General features: G+C 42.3%; 1 protein-coding gene and 1 long non-coding RNA gene across 7 annotated transcripts in view; one reads left to right on the forward strand and one right to left on the reverse strand.

Moving 5' to 3' along the window:
* LOC137774254 (uncharacterized) overlaps positions 1–5,625 on the reverse strand; it is a 66,856-nt gene extending 61,231 nt beyond the window's left edge. For all 3 annotated transcript variants that reach the window (XR_011075810.1, XR_011075812.1, XR_011075811.1), the window contains exon 1: positions 5,308–5,625. This is a non-coding gene — a long non-coding RNA (uncharacterized lncRNA). The remainder of the gene's footprint in view (positions 1–5,307) is intronic.
* Positions 5,626–5,830: 205 nt separating this feature from the next.
* Positions 5,831–16,648, forward strand: part of SETD2 (SET domain containing 2, histone lysine methyltransferase) — a 117,246-nt gene continuing 106,428 nt past the window's right edge. For all 4 annotated transcript variants that reach the window (XR_011075597.1, XM_068556973.1, XM_068556974.1 and 1 more), the window contains exon 1: positions 5,831–6,054. Coding sequence is in view for 3 of the 4 variants with exons in the window: in XM_068556973.1 (XP_068413074.1) it covers positions 5,984–6,054 (71 nt within the window). In the remaining variant the exon portion in view is untranslated. The remainder of the gene's footprint in view (positions 6,055–16,648) is intronic.

Here is a 16,648-nt window from a genome sequence, read left to right on the forward strand (position 1 = left end):
CTTCTTAGTCATGTGACTTAACCTTTGGAATTTTTGGTTTATTTTGTAAAGCAGAGATAATCTTGAGCAGTTTGATCCTCTGCTGGAAGGGAAGAAGCTCAGGAGATGAGTTCTCTGAAAGGGTGCCAAGATTCAAAATAAAACAGGACAAAAACAAACAAACACTATAATCATTTCCCTGAGTGCTTGATAATCTTGTAGGGAAGACAAGATTAACACATATTGCAAAAAAAATTACCTAATAACAATATTCCTGTATACTTGAGGACTAAAGTATGTGGTTCTTTTTTTTTAAAAATTAATTTATTTAATTTATTAATTTTATTTATTTATTTATTTAGGCTGTGTTGGGTCTTTGCTGCTGCGCGCGGGCTTTCTCTAGTTGCGGCGAGCAGGGGCTACTCTTCTTGCAGTGCGCAGGCAAGACTCATTGCAGTGGCTTCTATTGTTGCGAAGCATGGGCTCTAGGCACACAGGCTTCAGTAGTTGTGGCTCGCGGGGTCAAGAGTTGTGGCTCGCAGGCTCTAGAGCACAGGCGCACGGGCTTAGTTGCTCCATGGCATGGGGGATCTTCCTGAAGCAGGGATCGAACCTGTGTCCCCTGCATTGGCAGGCGGATTCTTAACCACTGCGCCACCAGGGAAGTCCCTGTGGTTCTTTTATGTCAGCACTTTCAAGCCCAATTATATGGTTGGCTTGTAGGAACTTATGAAGGAGACTTATAGAAGCCTGTTAACTGCTCAACAATCTAGTCCCAACAGAAAAATTCAAAGTGAACATTTTAAGAGCTTCTAAAAGAAAAAAAAAAGTAAAAAAAGTCAGGTTTTCAAAAAAGTAGCAAAGTAATAAAACAAACTTAAAGAGTTGGGAAGATAGACTTATGTAATGAAAGTCAGTTAACAAAGCAGTATGGAACAGAAAAGACAACTACAGAGTATAATATTATATATATAGGAAGGTTCTTGGCTTGATACAAATAATATATGTAATAGGGCTCAATGTAGATCTTGTATTGTTTTCTATATTCGTAACTTGTGTTGAAATGTGCTAATTAAACATGAATAAAAATCAACTGTAATTACACCTCCCCAAGGAAGGTATTCCAGAGCCAAAGACTGTGAAAGATTTGTGTAGAACAGTTAAAATAACCATTATTTTAAATGATGCTGTCTTTTTTCGGTATACTGATTAAATCTAAAATAAGTTTCAATTCTGCTGAGTCTCATGTAGCTACATAAATTTATAAGGTATCTAATTTTTTACTGTATGGCTATTAGTTTACATGTGCTAGGTACTTTCTCAGACATTATCCCATTTCATGGTCCCCAAATGCTGAGATGTTGGTTATATATATTTCTGTCCTACAGAAGAGTAAATACACATTTAAACCACTTGATCCATGTCTTTCATTTGTAGAGTAACATACTTTATATTTTGAAAACCACCTTTCTCATTATATTTTTAATTAATGGAAAAGAATGTTTCAGTTACAACAGAATGACATATTGATCTATTAAAACTAAGCAGTAAATCAGCATTAAAAAACTGTATATAACAGCTTATAGACACCCAAATCACGTTTCTATTCTAATGCTAAGATGTACCTGTTTGTAGTCATGACATAATGGTTAATGTGCAACTACAGTAACAGCCGATTTTGGTTTCCTAGAGACCAAATAAAGAAAAATACATTTTTGGAATATGTAACACAATTCCTCTATTCAAAAGAACACTGGACTAGAAAAAAAAAAACTGATGACAGGATCATTAACATCAGGGAATAGATTCAAGATAATATTTAAATAATCAAGGAAATTAATTAGGCATCTCACAAACTGTTGTGATCTTCATAAACCTTGTACTGGCAAGCTTCAACTCTCAAACATTTGATCTTGATATAACCCAGCCTTCTGTATATCATTCATGTATACTCCCAAACTGCCTCTCTGATATTAAATTCAACCTTTTATACATGGGCAGACCATTATTAACCATAGGCTATGGCCATTAAGAATGGGCCTAATTCTGCCAACGTGAGGGTGTTTGTGGGAGCACATGGGTAGAGATATGGTTTCCCACATTGCCCTGCTCACACTGTCCTGCTCACGCTGCCCACATTGACTTTGTTGCCACTGTCAACCCTGTCCCCTCTTGGCAAATCCAGGAACTTTGGGGAGTTGTAGGACTGAAGGCCTGGGGCTTGCATGCCCTTCCCATGTTGGCATTTCTTGAGGAATACAGTCTTCTGACAATCCTTAGGTCAGCGAAGGATTTGGTGAGGGAAGAATGGGACAGGAAGAGGCAAGGGTAAGTAGGTAGGGGCAGCTTCCCCACTCAGCCCCAGCTGTAGGTTCGAGGGGTAACAACCTTTTCTCTCTCTCTCTCCTAGAGCCTTAGCCAGGTTCCCATTTGAAGCCAGCAGAGCTCTGACTTGGGCACACTGAAAAGAGGCACCACCCAGCGGTACCTCAGACTACCTCGGTGTCTTGATTTTATTGCTTCTGTGTTTTATCAGTCCTAAGAACTGTCTTGTCAACATATGACCTGAAAAATTTTGTTTACACATAGTAGTTTTGAAGAATGTGCTCAAGCAATCAACTGGTGCTCTCTCCTTCACCTCAATTATATTTTTTCTTTTCCCATCCAGGTACCAGGAGCATAACTGTGGGCAATATCTGATGTTTGTCCTTCCATCTCCCCTAAGGGAAGAGATGTCCTAGTCAACTTTGTTTCAGGGTCACTACTGGCTATGTTTGGGTCCCCCTGAGATGGGGGTGCTCTGGGCCTACAGGAACAGTAATGGCAGGAGCAATTATGAAAATTTCTACGGTTTTAGCACTCTAAGAATAGAATGCCTTTTATAATATGTTTTACTGTAAGACTTTTGACATTTTTCCTTCAAACATATTTGTAAAAGGTTTTACGTAAGAAAGTAGGAGATAGTCAATTATAGGCTAAAGACCAAATTATCCCACAGTTTTGATCAAGAGGCCAGGCCCAAGTACGTGTTCCAAGGATGCCTTCTCTTTGAATTTAAAATACGTGTACAGAGAACTCCTAGTACAGTGACAGATGAGGCCATTAAATAGTACTCAATCTTCCAACAATCTTGCCTGTAAAAACTCGGTTCATTTATTTATGTTTGGGGCTTAGTATTTCCCACTGAATCCCATAGTCTGGCATGCTTATTGGGTTCTAACCAGACTAATGCTATCTTAAGACCAGGTATTATCAAGACCAGCTGCACCTCCTGCAAGAGAACTACTTACTTTGTTATTTAGGAAACAGGAAACTTGTAACTGACTGCTTTTTTCTCATTCACCTCAGTTTAGGTCCTTATCACCTCATACTTAAATTATTTTAGCCACATCCACCTATAATTAAAGTAGTCCTGGGCTTCCCTGGTGGTGCAGTGGTTGAGAGTCTGCCTGCCAATGCAGGGCACACGGGTTCGAGCCCTGGTCTGGGAAGATCCCACATGCCACGGAGCAACTAGGCCCGTTGCCACAATTACTGAGCCTGCGCGTCTGGAGCCTGTGCTCCGCAACAAGAGAGGCCGCGATAGTGAGAGGCCCGCGCACCGCGATGAAGAGTGGCCCCCGCTTGCCACAACTAGAGAAAGCCCTCGCACAGAGACGAAGACCCAACACAGCCAAAAATAAATAAATAAACAAAGTAAACAATGCGTTTAAAAAAATATATTAAAAAAAAAAAAAAAGTAGTCCTTTCCTGTCTGTCCAATGTCAAGTGGCTCCCAATGGCCTATGTGGCATCTAAGGCACAGGGCTCCAATCTATTCTTTCAAAGCCTAAAACATAACACTTAATGAGAGGTATTGTGCAAGCATGTTTTATACAATTTAGTTCTATAATCACAACACTCTGTGCAGTGGATAATGCCTCTATTTTACAGATGAGGCACTGGAAGCATGAAAAGTAACCATGCCTAATGTCACAAAGTTAGAAAGTGGTGGGCTGGTATACAATGCCTCGCAGCTCTTAACCACTGTACTATAACGTCTGAGTGAGCGCTTGTTATTTGTTGAAGGTTTAAAGCTTTACAAATATTATCTCATTGGATCCTTAAAACAGTGAGGTCCTGTCCACATTAATATTCTCATCTTACAATGAGAAAAAGCAGATAAATTAAGTAATATTCATAGTTTGTAAAGAAGTGGCCATGGGAGACTTGAACCAAGGGAGTCAGACAGGCTCTGGACCTGCATGACATGCCTAAAAACCAACAAAAAAGCCAAAATAATCCCCAAGTGAGAAACAATGATGATAAAGCACTAACAGACAGTGACAACATACATATATGTGTTTACACACACACACACACACACACACACACGATATAAAAAAGAGTTAGTAAAGGATGTCTAGTCTCTTATACTGTCGGTTGCTAAAACGGAATACCATAGACTGGGTGGCTATAAACTACAGAAATTTATTTCTCACCGTTTTGGAGGCTGATAGTTGGAGATCAGAGTGCCAGAACGGCTGAGTTCTGGTGAGGAGGACCTTCTTCTGGGTTGCACACTGTTTTCTCCTTGTATCCTCAGGGCAGACAAGGAGAGAGCTCAACGGACTTTTATAAGGGCACTAATCCCATTATTCATGCAGGCTCCACTCTCATGACCTAATCACCTCCCAAACGTCCCACCTTCTAATACTATTATATTGGGGGACAGAATTTCACATATAAATTTGTGGGGTGGAGTACACGTTCAGTCCATAACACATACCTCCATCCAATTGTTTGCTGGTAAAATCCGATTCAAAATTACAGTGGAAAAAAAAAAAAAAACAACTACAAAAAATCTGATCTTATGAACCTCCCTTAGAGTTTAGCTAATGGCTTTATGTACTCTTGTTTCTCCTTCCAAAAATAACAGACTCACAGCCCTTTCAAGTTGTCCTACTTCATCTTACCATGTCGTTTTTGCAGGAAAGTGATTAATAAACTTTTCTTAAAAGATATTTCCTCCAAGGCCTTTAAGAACCACGCAGAAGACGGGATCCGCAGCTCCCAGATGCTGGGGTGGGGGCAGAATACGTACAACTCCAGGTGGAGGTGTGGGTGGTGGAACGCAGCCCGGCGACGGGCGGACCGGGCCCAGCCGACCCAGCGGGGGCGGGAGGTAGGAAGGGGCGTCCCCAGAGCTCGGCTTTAGGGCGAATCCCCAGCCTAGCTCCGCTTCCGTACTTGCTGAGGGGACGAGATGAAGAGGCAACAGGGAGAAAAAGCGAGGAAAAATAAAGGAGAGAGGGGCGAGAGGCACGGGAGAAGCGGCGACCGCCTTACCTCAGAGCCCGCAGGCCCGGGGGAGGGGCCCTCGGAGCCGCTGCGGACTCCGGCGCTCCGGGAGGGCAGGTCTTCGAGAGCGGCGGAGCAGGCAGGCTAGTGTGCCGGCGGGTTCGGGCTGTTTCCCCGTCGTCGCCGGCAAACAACCCCGGGGCACGCCGGGCCACGCCTCAGCGCCCCGCCGCCAAGCGGGCCCGAGGGAGGGTTCGCGGCGCAGCGGCTCTCGGCCCGGGGCGGGCCAACGGCGCTCAGGCCTGGGGCTTATTGTTCCAGGAAGTCGCTGGCGAAGTCGGGCCGGGTCCGCGGGCTGCGCACAGCCCCTCCCGCTCCTCCCGCTCCTCCCGCTCCTCCCGCTCCGGCCTGAGGACAACCGGCAGCTGCCGGCGCGCCGACTGGCGGCGGACTAGCGGCGGGTGCGTGGCTCTTTAAGGGGCCGGGCCTGTGCTGCAGAGGGGAGGGCGGGGTAAGCGTCGCTCCCCGTGTGAGTGTGTGGGGGAGAGAGCGGCGGGCGGGCGCCGGAGGGAGGGAGCGAGCGAGCGAGCAAGCGACGCGGGCCGCCCCTGCCGCCGCCGCCGCCGCCGCCGCCGCGGTCGGACCAGCGGCCTCCTCCCCTCCCCTCCCTCCCGTCGCCCTGCCGCGGGGAGGGGGCTCGCGTCGCCGTCTCCAGCCGCTCCCGATGAAGCAGCTGCCGCCGCAGCCGCCTCCGAAGATGGGGGATTTCTACGACCCCGAGCACCCGACCCCTGAGTAAGTATCAGCTCAGCGGCTTCCCGCTGCCCTCGGCCGCCTCAGCGCAAGCCGAGGGCGGCGCGTCCTGACGGGTTGTGGCGCGGGGAGTAACGGGCCTGCGGTGGACTCGCGCAGGCGGCGTGGGGAGCAGGCCCGCGCCGCCGCCACCGGCCCCTTGTCCGGGCCGCCGCGGGCCGGCGGTTGGGCCCGGCGTTGGCGCCGCTACTCGCGTCGCAGCGGCGGTTGGGCCGGGCCGGTGGGGGAGGGGCGGCGCGGCCTCTGCCGCCACCGCCGCGTCTGCACCGACCCGGCCGGCCCGAGGCTCGGCGGTCTCCTCCGGCTCCTCGCGGCCTGCGCGGGCCGCGCTACAGACGAAGGGGCCGAGTCTGAGGAGCAGCCGGTGCCAGACTCGGCGAGAGGGCACTGGCGAGGGTAGGCCGCGAATCCCCGGGCTCGGGTGAAAGTCTGGCCCGTCGCCTGGCCTACCGGCGACGGCGGCTCCGACCGGAAGGGCCTAGCGTGCGTCTCTCGGCCCAAGGCGGCCGAGGGCCCCGCGCTGCACTCTCGGTTTTGATTTTTTTCTCCTGGAACTCGATCCTGGCCTGGTAGTGCTTCCGGCTTCATATTCTGCACCTTTGGCATTTCGGTTTTGTAATGGTGGCGAGGTTTGAGTGGCCCCAATGTTGAGGTGACACCGGGTTTGTTTTTCCGCCCGGAGGTGAAAGCGTCCGCAGCGGCACACGTTCTCTACTAGATTCTGAGATTTGCACACTTTCGGACACTCTACTTCCTTGGTAGCAGCAACCTCTTACCCTGAACGGATGACTTTCTACTCCTTTTGAAGACTTTGTTAAAAAACAAGAATCGTTTGAGGATTCTATAAACAGACAGTGTTCTAGAAAACCGAAATATCGTTTTGCCCAATAGCATGTTTTCAGCCTAGGACATTTTTACATTTCTGTTGTGGGCTGTGTCTGCTACTGTATCTGATATCTCAGGAGAGCTTCCACTCCAGAGCCTGGATTCACTTCTTTCTCTGCATCCTCACAAGAGTATTGTTTTAAAAAGCTATCCTTAAACTCCATTTGCTGATGTTGGTTAAGTCTAGACCTACGAATATGACTCATTTCAAACTTAACAGTTGATAGGGATTTCAAATGAAATTCACTTTTATGGCCAGAATGATTCCAAGAGATATGCTCTTTTGACACATTTTACCTTAGTTTTGGTGTGGCTCTTTATAGGCTTTTGGTTTGAGACTTGGAAAACCTCAACAACAACAAAAAAATTCTGTATCATGATCCAATAAACGCTTATTGAGCACTTGTCCTGTCTAAAATAACATGCTAGCTCCTGAATGGGCTAAGTGGCTGCTTTCAGTTCCTTTTACCAGGTTGTTTGGTGAAGTCCAGAAGCTTTAAGTATCACATTCTTATACTTCTTGGGGAAAAACATAATTTTTCATACTACGTGGGAAAATGGACTTAGAAGTGCATCTCTGATAGACGTGAATGTGGAGAGGAATCAAGAATGTTTTATTTTTTTATATAAGGTCTTGGAGTTTTTATTTTCACTGCTTTTTGGCAGTGGAGATTTCTAATTTTTAAGTGACTAAGTGCTAAAATACATGTGTGTATGTGTGTGTATTAACCTACTTGGAGTATGTAAAGAATTATAAAATGTTTTATTTCATGATACTGTAAGAATTGGAAGGGCTCTTGATAGGAGGCATCCTGAACGATATCCCCTGTTTTACAGATGCCGGAATTGAAGCCTAGATAAGTGAAGTGACAACAAATCCTATGAGGTAGTATGTATAAACTAGTTAGGGTTTGTAATATTGGAGAGAGAAAAGCAGTATAGTGGAGGGTTAAAGAACTTGGATTTCAGAGTCAGGCAGACCTGTGTTTGAACACTCGTTGAACCTTGAACAAGTGACTTGATCTCGCCAAGTTTGAGTTTTCTCATCTTTGAAATAGGTGTCATAATGGAAGCAACCTCATAGGGCTTTTGGGAGAATCAAATGAGAATAACATATGGAAAGCACTTGGCCCAGAGCACGGCACGGGTAAGTGCTTCTAGCTGGGGTCATCAAGGAACACTTAAGAGGATTTTAAGTCAAGCATGAAAAGATTATGTGGGCTAGAGAGGTGGTGCCATGGCTGGGGGGGAGGAATGACCAAGTGACCTTTATAGACTTCAGATAGTTTGAAATGCTTCTTAGACACATGAAGAAATGAAGCATGAAACTTAAACCCAGTTTGATTGAAGTAACAGTTGGAACCTGATGTTCTGTGTTTGCCTTCTACCGAGTATTTAATCAGACACAGCTTTAAGACCTGGCTTTTCCTGTGGCGTATAGGATTGTGTTTCAGGTGAAAGTGGCTGTAATCAACTGAGTATCAGTGTTTTAGGTGTCTGCTGTTGGGCAGGCCCCGGGCCAGGTGTTGAGGGCACTACAAATTAGATCCAGTCAGAGTCTTCAAGGAATTCTTCTAATGAGAGACACAGGCAAGTACTTTACAATGATAGAAGTGCTGTTTTTTTAATATATGCGTGTTTACTTTGTGCCAAACATAGGCATACTAGAGGTGAGTGGTGTACAAAACAGTTTTGCTAGTGTGGGCACCCCTCCTAGTGCGGGGTGAAAAACAATAAATAATAATGGAATGTTCAAAGGTAAGTGCTTTGGAAAATGGAGCACGGTAAGGGGGATTCAGAATTTCTGGGGTAGATGTTGAAATTTAAAATGAGGTGGGGCTTCCCTGGTGGCGTAGTGGTTGAGAGTCTGCCTGCCAATGCAGGGGACACGGGTTCAAGCCCTGGTCTGGGAGGATCCCACATGCCGCGGAGCAACGAAGCCCGTGTGCCACAACTACTGAGCCTGCGCGTCTGGAGCCTGTGCTCCGCAACAAGAGAGGCCGCGATAGTGAGAGGCCCGCGCACCGCGATGAAGAGTGGCCCCCACTTGCCGCAACTAGAGAAAGCCCTCGCACAGAAACGAAGACCCAACACGGCCATAAATAAATAAATAAATAAATAAAATAAAATTTAAAATGAGGTGAACTGGGTGAGCCTTCTTGAGAGTGATATTTAGGCAAAGACTTAAAAGGGAGGAAGTTAGCCTGGTTAACGTCTGGGGAGAAAGCTTTCCAAGTAGAGGGAATAGTTTGTTCCAAGGTGCTGAGGCTGACCTAGTGAGTTCTGCTCAGTATGGCTAGAATGGAATGAACAAAAAAGTAATAGTACATTATGTTGGGGTGGGGTACAGATTTCACAGGGCTTGGTAGAGGCTTTATAAGGACTTTGCCTGGAGTTTTCAACCAAGGAGTGACATGATCTGCTTTCAGCTTCTGAAGGATCACTCAGTTTGCAGGGGGGAACAACAGTAGAGGCAGGGAGACTTATAATTGTAAGGAAGCTAGAAATCTAGGAGGGAGATGCTGGTGACTTGTATCAGGGCGGTAACAGGAGATAGAAATGGTTGAATTCTGGATATATTTTGAAGATCAAACCAGTACGATTTGTTGATAGATCAGATGTGGCACGTAAGAGAGGAGTCAAGGATGATTCCAAGAGTTTTGGTCTGAGCAGTGAGAAAGATGGGGTTGCCATCAACTAAGATAGGGATGACCGTGAGAAGAGCAGGTTTGGGGAATAGATTAGGAGTTCAGTTTTAGACGTGGTAGGTTTGAGATGCCTGTTACACATTCTGGTTGAATTGATATCCAAGTCTGGAATTTAGAGGAAGGGTCTGGACTAGAGATAAACTTTGTAGTCATCAACTTAAGTAGTATTCAAAGCCACAAGACTGGATGAGACCACCAAGAGATCCAGTGTAGAAAGAGAGAAGGACCCAGGATTGGTCCTTTTAAACTGCAGTGTTAAGAGGATTGATATAGTGGGCAGTGTTAACATGGATGGCATCCATAGACTTAGGGGGAAAATTACCTCTTCACTAACCTCTAACTAGAAGTTAACATTCCTTTTAATTATTAATGTAAACAGCAAACTACAGTACTATTAACAGTACCTGTGATTTTACTACTAGTACAAATCACAGATATTATATTGTGATTATTGTAGATATCTCAAAGTATTATTTATGTTCATCATTACATAGAAATTATCGTAAATAGGAGATCCACCACTAGATTGTTGAGAAGCATATATATACTACTATATCATACATTTGGGTTTTTTGTCCCCAAGGTAATTGGTCTCCTTTGTTTATTTCATATATTTAAAAATACTAAGCTGAGAAGGAATTTGCAGGCTTCATCAGACTGCAGAATGGTCCAAGGCACAAAAAATGTTAAACCCTTGAGCTCTGGATCTTAATTCCTGGTTTAGAATCTCACCTCTTTTACTTAATAGCATTATGAACCTGGGCAAATTTTGTAATGACTCTGTGCCTTAGTGTCCTTATATGTAAAGTCAGGATCATAACAGTATTTTCTACAAAGGGTTTTATGAGGATTTAAGAATTAGGACAGTGTTAACTCTTTTATTATTAGTATTGGATGGAAAGATGCAGCTAGAAAGAACAGTACTTTACAAGGCACCATGATACGAAAAGCATGGTGAATTTGGCAAAAATAAAGTTTATTAACTGGGAAAAAATACTTCGGCATGTCAAATAAAATATAAAGCAGTGAGGATAGTTGTGTTCTCATAAAATTATCATAATTCATCTAAGTTACAATGGGGATAGAGATGCCATAGGAAGCCAACTGAAAGAATAACGTGGTCACCAGATTCCACATATGGTCTGGACCTTTAGTAGCTTTGCAGCCAGTACATAATTCAGTTTTTGTTATTTTATAAGAGAGAAATAGCTCTGTAGTGATTGAGGTATGTTCTACAGGCCAGGGTACAGTCTTCGGTAGGTACATGGGAGGCCAAAATATTACTTGGAGGCTTTCCTGGTGATCACAGAAAGCCTGGTGGAACTATCCTAGTACTTAGGATAGAGTATACCTCTCCAGAATTCATGTCCCTCTTTGCTCTTGCCTTATCTAGATTTCAGGCCCACCAAACTTCTACTGACACACTATGTCTTTAGAAAGGTATCAAGCAACAGGTGATACAGTTGTGTTTTCCTAAGAAATGTTCAAGCTGCCAAGCCATATCTATCAATCATACTTTTCTAGTGTTAGTGGGACTTTTGTGTTTCACATTTTCTCTGCCACTTTTCACTGTAGTGATTAATTGATTTAATCTAGTCCCCTTTAAATTGAAATGCATTATGATTTACTCTTTAACAGATATTTATAATAATTTTTCTTAACCCTGATACTTAGTGTTGTTCTATGAGCATTGTCAGTTTTTTCAGAGAAGCTATAATAGTCATATGCTAGAATCAAAAGTTGACTAGCTTCATCATTTCTGTTAATTCTTCCAGGATACTATAGAGCACCTTATTTTGTAATGCACTAAGGGCTACTATTGTAAGACCCTGAGAGACGTTTCATATTAGAAACTGAAACATTTACACCTAGAGTAACTGAAAGTCAGGTTTAGGATTCTTCCTTTTCCTTTCTGAGAGAGATCCACTCTCTAGGGGGAAGGAATCTTTTATTTTGAAAAAAAATTCAGACTTGCAGGGAAGTTTTAAGAATAGTATAGTGAACTCCCGTATTTTCACCTAGATTGACCAGTAGTTGAAATTTCACTACATTTGCTTTATCTTTCTATATAAAAACATATATACCTGTGTTTGTTTATTTTTGGCTGAACCATTTGAGAGTAAGGTGTAGGCACCATCACCCTTCACCGCTGAATAGTTCATAGTACTACCTAAGAATAAGCATTCTCTCAGATAACCAATGTGCGGTAATTAAATTCAGGCAATTTAACATTTATAATAATACACCTGATATATGTTCATATTTAAAGTGTGCCTATTATCCCAATAGTGTCCTCTTTTTTCAGTCTGGGATTACACATTGGATTTAATTGTCATGTCTCTTAGTCTTCTTTATTCTGAGGATAGAGCTTTAAATTCAAGGTTTGAAGGTACTTTACTACTATTATCTCTTTGTACTAACCATCAGTGTGATATTTTGAAAACAATAACAACGTCTGGTAATAGATTTGAAATGATTTCTTTTTTAATTTTTATTTATTTATTTTTTTGGCCTCGCCGAGCGTCATGCTGGATCTTAGTTCCCTGACCAGGGTTCAGACCTGTGCCCCCTGCATGGAAGTGCAGAGTCTTAACCACTGGACCACCAGGGAAGCCCTGAAATGGTTTCTTTTTTTAATTACCAAAACAATAAATGCTTATTGCGAAAGGGTAAGATAATACAGATGCTTATAGAGGAAAAAGTAAAAATCCACCTTTAGCATCTCCTTCTGGCTCCATCTCTTCAAATCCCGCATCCAAGAGGTAACCACTACTGACAATTTAGTGTATTCCTTTCCAGACCTTTTGTTTTTGTCTACTACACATATAGTATCATCTACATGCTTGCATTTACATATAGGATGTGCTTATCTTTTTTTAACGGAATATTCTATACTGTGGATGTACTGTGTTAAGTTGCTTTGTTTTCTTACCATGTTAAGGAGTTTAAAAGGGCCTTAGGATATGTGCTGTGTGGAAAGTGTCTCCTTCCAAGTATATCAGGTAGCGTATGATGGTGTTTTGCGATTCTCTTTAGAGTTTGATTCCTATATTTCTCTCTTTTCTTTTTTAAAATTTTATTTTTTTGTCCATACTTATTTCTGTTTGTCCTGTCTGGTGCTGATGTATTAAATAGCTTTTATTCCTGCCCTTTGATTAATTGGTTGCTTATTTTAAAAACTCAAGGTGTGGGCTTCCCTGGTGGCGCAGTGGTTGAGAGTCTGCCTGCCAATGCAGGGGACACGGGTTCGAGTCCTGGTCTGGGAGGATCCCACATACCGCGGAGCAGCTGGGCCCGTGAGCCACAACTACTGAGCCTGCGCGTCTGGAGCCTGTGCTCCGCAACAAGAGAGGCCGCGATAATGAGAGGCCCGCGCACCGCAATGAAGAGGGGCCCCCGCTTGCCGCAACTAGAGAAAGCCCTTGCACAGAAACGAAGACCCAACACAGATAAAATAAATAAACAAATAAATAAATAATAAAAATAAAAGGAATTCCTTAAAAAAAAAAACTCAAGGTGTTTAAGTATAGTCTCTTGAAAATGGTTGATTTGAAGCTTGCCAACAAACTAGCCAACTGAAAATTCAATAGGTTTGCTTTTTTTCATAATGGGAATTATATTTGGAAGTATACTTTCATGGATTCAAATGAGAGGCAATTTTTGTCATTCTTGGTTACCATACACTAATCAGGTGTTGTATTTGAGTCCCTTAGCTTTAGAATTAATGTATAATGTCCTTTATGTTTAATTTGGTAGTTTTTTTTTTTTTTTAATTAATTTATTTATGGCTGTGTTGGGTCTTCGTTTCTGTGCGAGGGCTTTCTCTAGTTGTGGCAGGCGGGGGCCACTCTTCATCGCGGTGCGCGGGCCTCTCACTGTCGCGGCCTCTCTTATTGCGGGGCACAGGCTCCAGACGCGCAGGCTCAGTAATTGTGGCTCACGGGCCCAGCTGCTCCGCGATATGTGGGATCCTCCCAGACCAGGACTCGAACCCGTGTCCCCTGCATTGGCAGGCAGACTCTCAACCACTGCGCCACCAGGGAAGCCATAATTTGGTAGTTTTTTTTTTTTTAAATCAAGCTCAATGGTTATTTCAGTATCTTTTCCAACTGAGCAAATACTTTGGTCATTTAGATGGAGGTTTAAAGTTGGTGTGAATTCCTAAAGATGCTTTTTATTTTAGAATGCCTTTTCTGTCCGATGCTAACATCTCACAAGTGAAAATATCCTTAAAATGGTGTGGGTATTGATAGGAATTTGATCGTGCTGGCAGGCTGCTACCAGGTCTGCTTACTGGGAGCACTGCTGTGAGCTTGTAAGAACCTGGAGCAAGTGGTGGTTTCTGACTGTAGCTCTTCCTGCTGCCCACTTCCTGCCAAGTACAGTCAGACTCTCTTTGGGGAGGGCTGTGTAGTAATCACCAATATTTGCTTCATGATTAGCTCTTTGGAGACTCATGGACTAACTTGTATTTTGAGTCTTGTGTGTGATATTTTGCTTCTTGGTGAATAGTTGTTAATTATATATGCTCTACTTTAGTAGGCAGAAGATGCCATGTTTAAAATTTTTATGAATTTTGTATGAATGTAAATTAGAGCTAACATTTTTCATAAATTGTATAGATGGATGCAAAAACCTTTTTTTGGAAGTCCATTTTTCTGAACCTGAGCACACACACAAACTTTCTAAAATTGCCTGGTTAAATATATAACTCTTCCATTAATTTCTCAATTCTAGTATCTATATCAACTCTAAAACACATTTTATGGTACTGCTTCTGTGCTGAAAATTTAGTTAAGGATTATCTATAGTAAACAGTTGAATTTTGTTGAGGTACAATAAAACATTTTGTTAGAAATAGGTGAAAATGTACTACTGAAGTTTTCCTCAAGGTCACCATCATAGGTATCTTATTTAAGCTTAAGTTTACTGTATCCATTAAAAAATTAAAAAATCTGTTATGGGTGTATTATTATTTAGGAAACCAATTGTATAAATTATGAAAAATATAGTACGGAGTTTTCTTGGCAGATTAACAGCAGTTTGACGAATTAATGTTAATAACTAAATAGTAACAAATTGAAACAGTGGTAGTTGAGTATAAAACAAGTATTTCCCCAGTTATAGAATGCTCATGTGTATTATAGAGAGACAGTGAGACTACCAAAAAATACTTGGTGCTCACCTTTCTTTGACTCCTTTTCTTTATTACTAGACAAGATAATGATAGTGTCAGAGGATACGAAATTGGAGCAGGAGTTGGAACCTATGATAGGGCATTTTTTTCAGCTGTGCATATGCTAGCTGCAAAATTTGTTAGCTGTGTGCTTTTGTGAAATGTACTCATTGCTTAAGTATTTTCATTATTATTATTTTTTCCATATAAATATTTTAAAAGATGTATTTGTATACATGTGTATTTTTATAATTCTCCAACTTTTAAGATACTTTGGGTGGTTACTGATAGACAGCATCAAGAAAGACTAATATTTCATTGGAGCCTGTCTGTTTTAGCATTCATCCATTCTCTTGCATGATCTAGACTTGTTGGTTCTGTTGCTAGGACCTAAGGGATTTTGTAGTCCTATGTACCAGAAAATCCAAGGACCATGATGAATATGTTTTAGAGACTTATTCTTTTAAATAGAGGAATCCCAGTAACTAGCAGCTGGGAACATAGTAGTATGTGCTTAGTATTGGTAAATGTTTGAGTTGACCTGATTCTTCATTACTATCATTATTCTGTTTTTCTCATAGAGTGAATAGCATCATTAATAATAACTGACATTGAAAGACCGTCTTAAATAACTATTAGATTAGGAGAGAGGAGGTCAGGGTACTGAGTGGTATGTGTTGAGCTGATGAGAGTGATTGGTGCTCAAGCACTTTTTAGCCTTCTTCTGTTGATCCTGGTGGAGACAAACTAATGAAAATTAGAGATCTCATGGTGGTGGTCTGAGAGAGATTATGACAACTGCCTTTGGTGGGACAGTGTAGTGTGCTTTGTTACATCCCCCCCGCCCCAGTCTTTTTAGTTGTTTTATGCTTGTGTATTTTCCGGAATGGATAACCTATTTAAACTAGGCCCGTGTGCTTTACTCTTGTTTGTCTTTTATTCAAATCCTTCAGATCAATAGTTTCATTTATCTCATTATGAATATTAGGGGCCAAAAGGAAGTGAGGAAGCTACAAATGCAGTGATAAATCAAGGGGTGTTTTTAGATATACCATAAAGCTGTGACATTAAAAAATGGTAGAAAACTTGGTACTCTAAAAATTGAGGCTTTTGTTCTGTAGGATAGTTGATGCTTTTTTTAAAAAGCGTAATTGCTTAGCTCTATAATTTTCTTTTTTTACAATTTTTTATTGAAGTATAGTTGATTTACAATGTTGTGCCAATCTTTGCTGTATAGCAAAGTGACTCAGTTACACACATATAGATGTTCTCTTTTTTATATTGTTTTCCATTATGGTTTATCCCAGGAGATTGGATATAGTTCCCTGTGCCTAGGACCTTGTTATTTATCCATTCTAAATGTAATAGTTTGCATCTACCAACCCCAAACTCCCAGTCCACCCCTCCCCCACTCCCCCTTGGCAACCACAAATCTGATCTTTATGTCTGTGAGTCTGTTTCTGTTTTGTAGATAAGTTCATTTGTGCCATATTTTAGATTCCATATATAAGTGATATTATATGGTATTTGCCTTTCTCTTTCTGACTTACTTCACTTAGTATGATAGTCTCTAGGTCCATCCATGTTGTTACGAATGGCATTATTTCATTCTTTTTTTATGGCTGAGTAGTATTCCATTGTATATATGTATCATATCTTCTTTATTCATTTCTCTGTCGATGGACATTTAGGTGGTGTCTGTGTCTTGGCCACTGTGAATAGTGCTGCTGTGAACGTAGGGGTGCATATATCTTTTTGAATTATAGTTTTGTCTGGATATATGCCAAGGATTGGGATTGCTGGATCA

This window comes from Eschrichtius robustus, chromosome 12 (assembly GCF_028021215.1).
Source record: "Eschrichtius robustus isolate mEscRob2 chromosome 12, mEscRob2.pri, whole genome shotgun sequence".
Taxonomy (NCBI): domain Eukaryota; kingdom Metazoa; phylum Chordata; class Mammalia; order Artiodactyla; family Eschrichtiidae; genus Eschrichtius; species Eschrichtius robustus.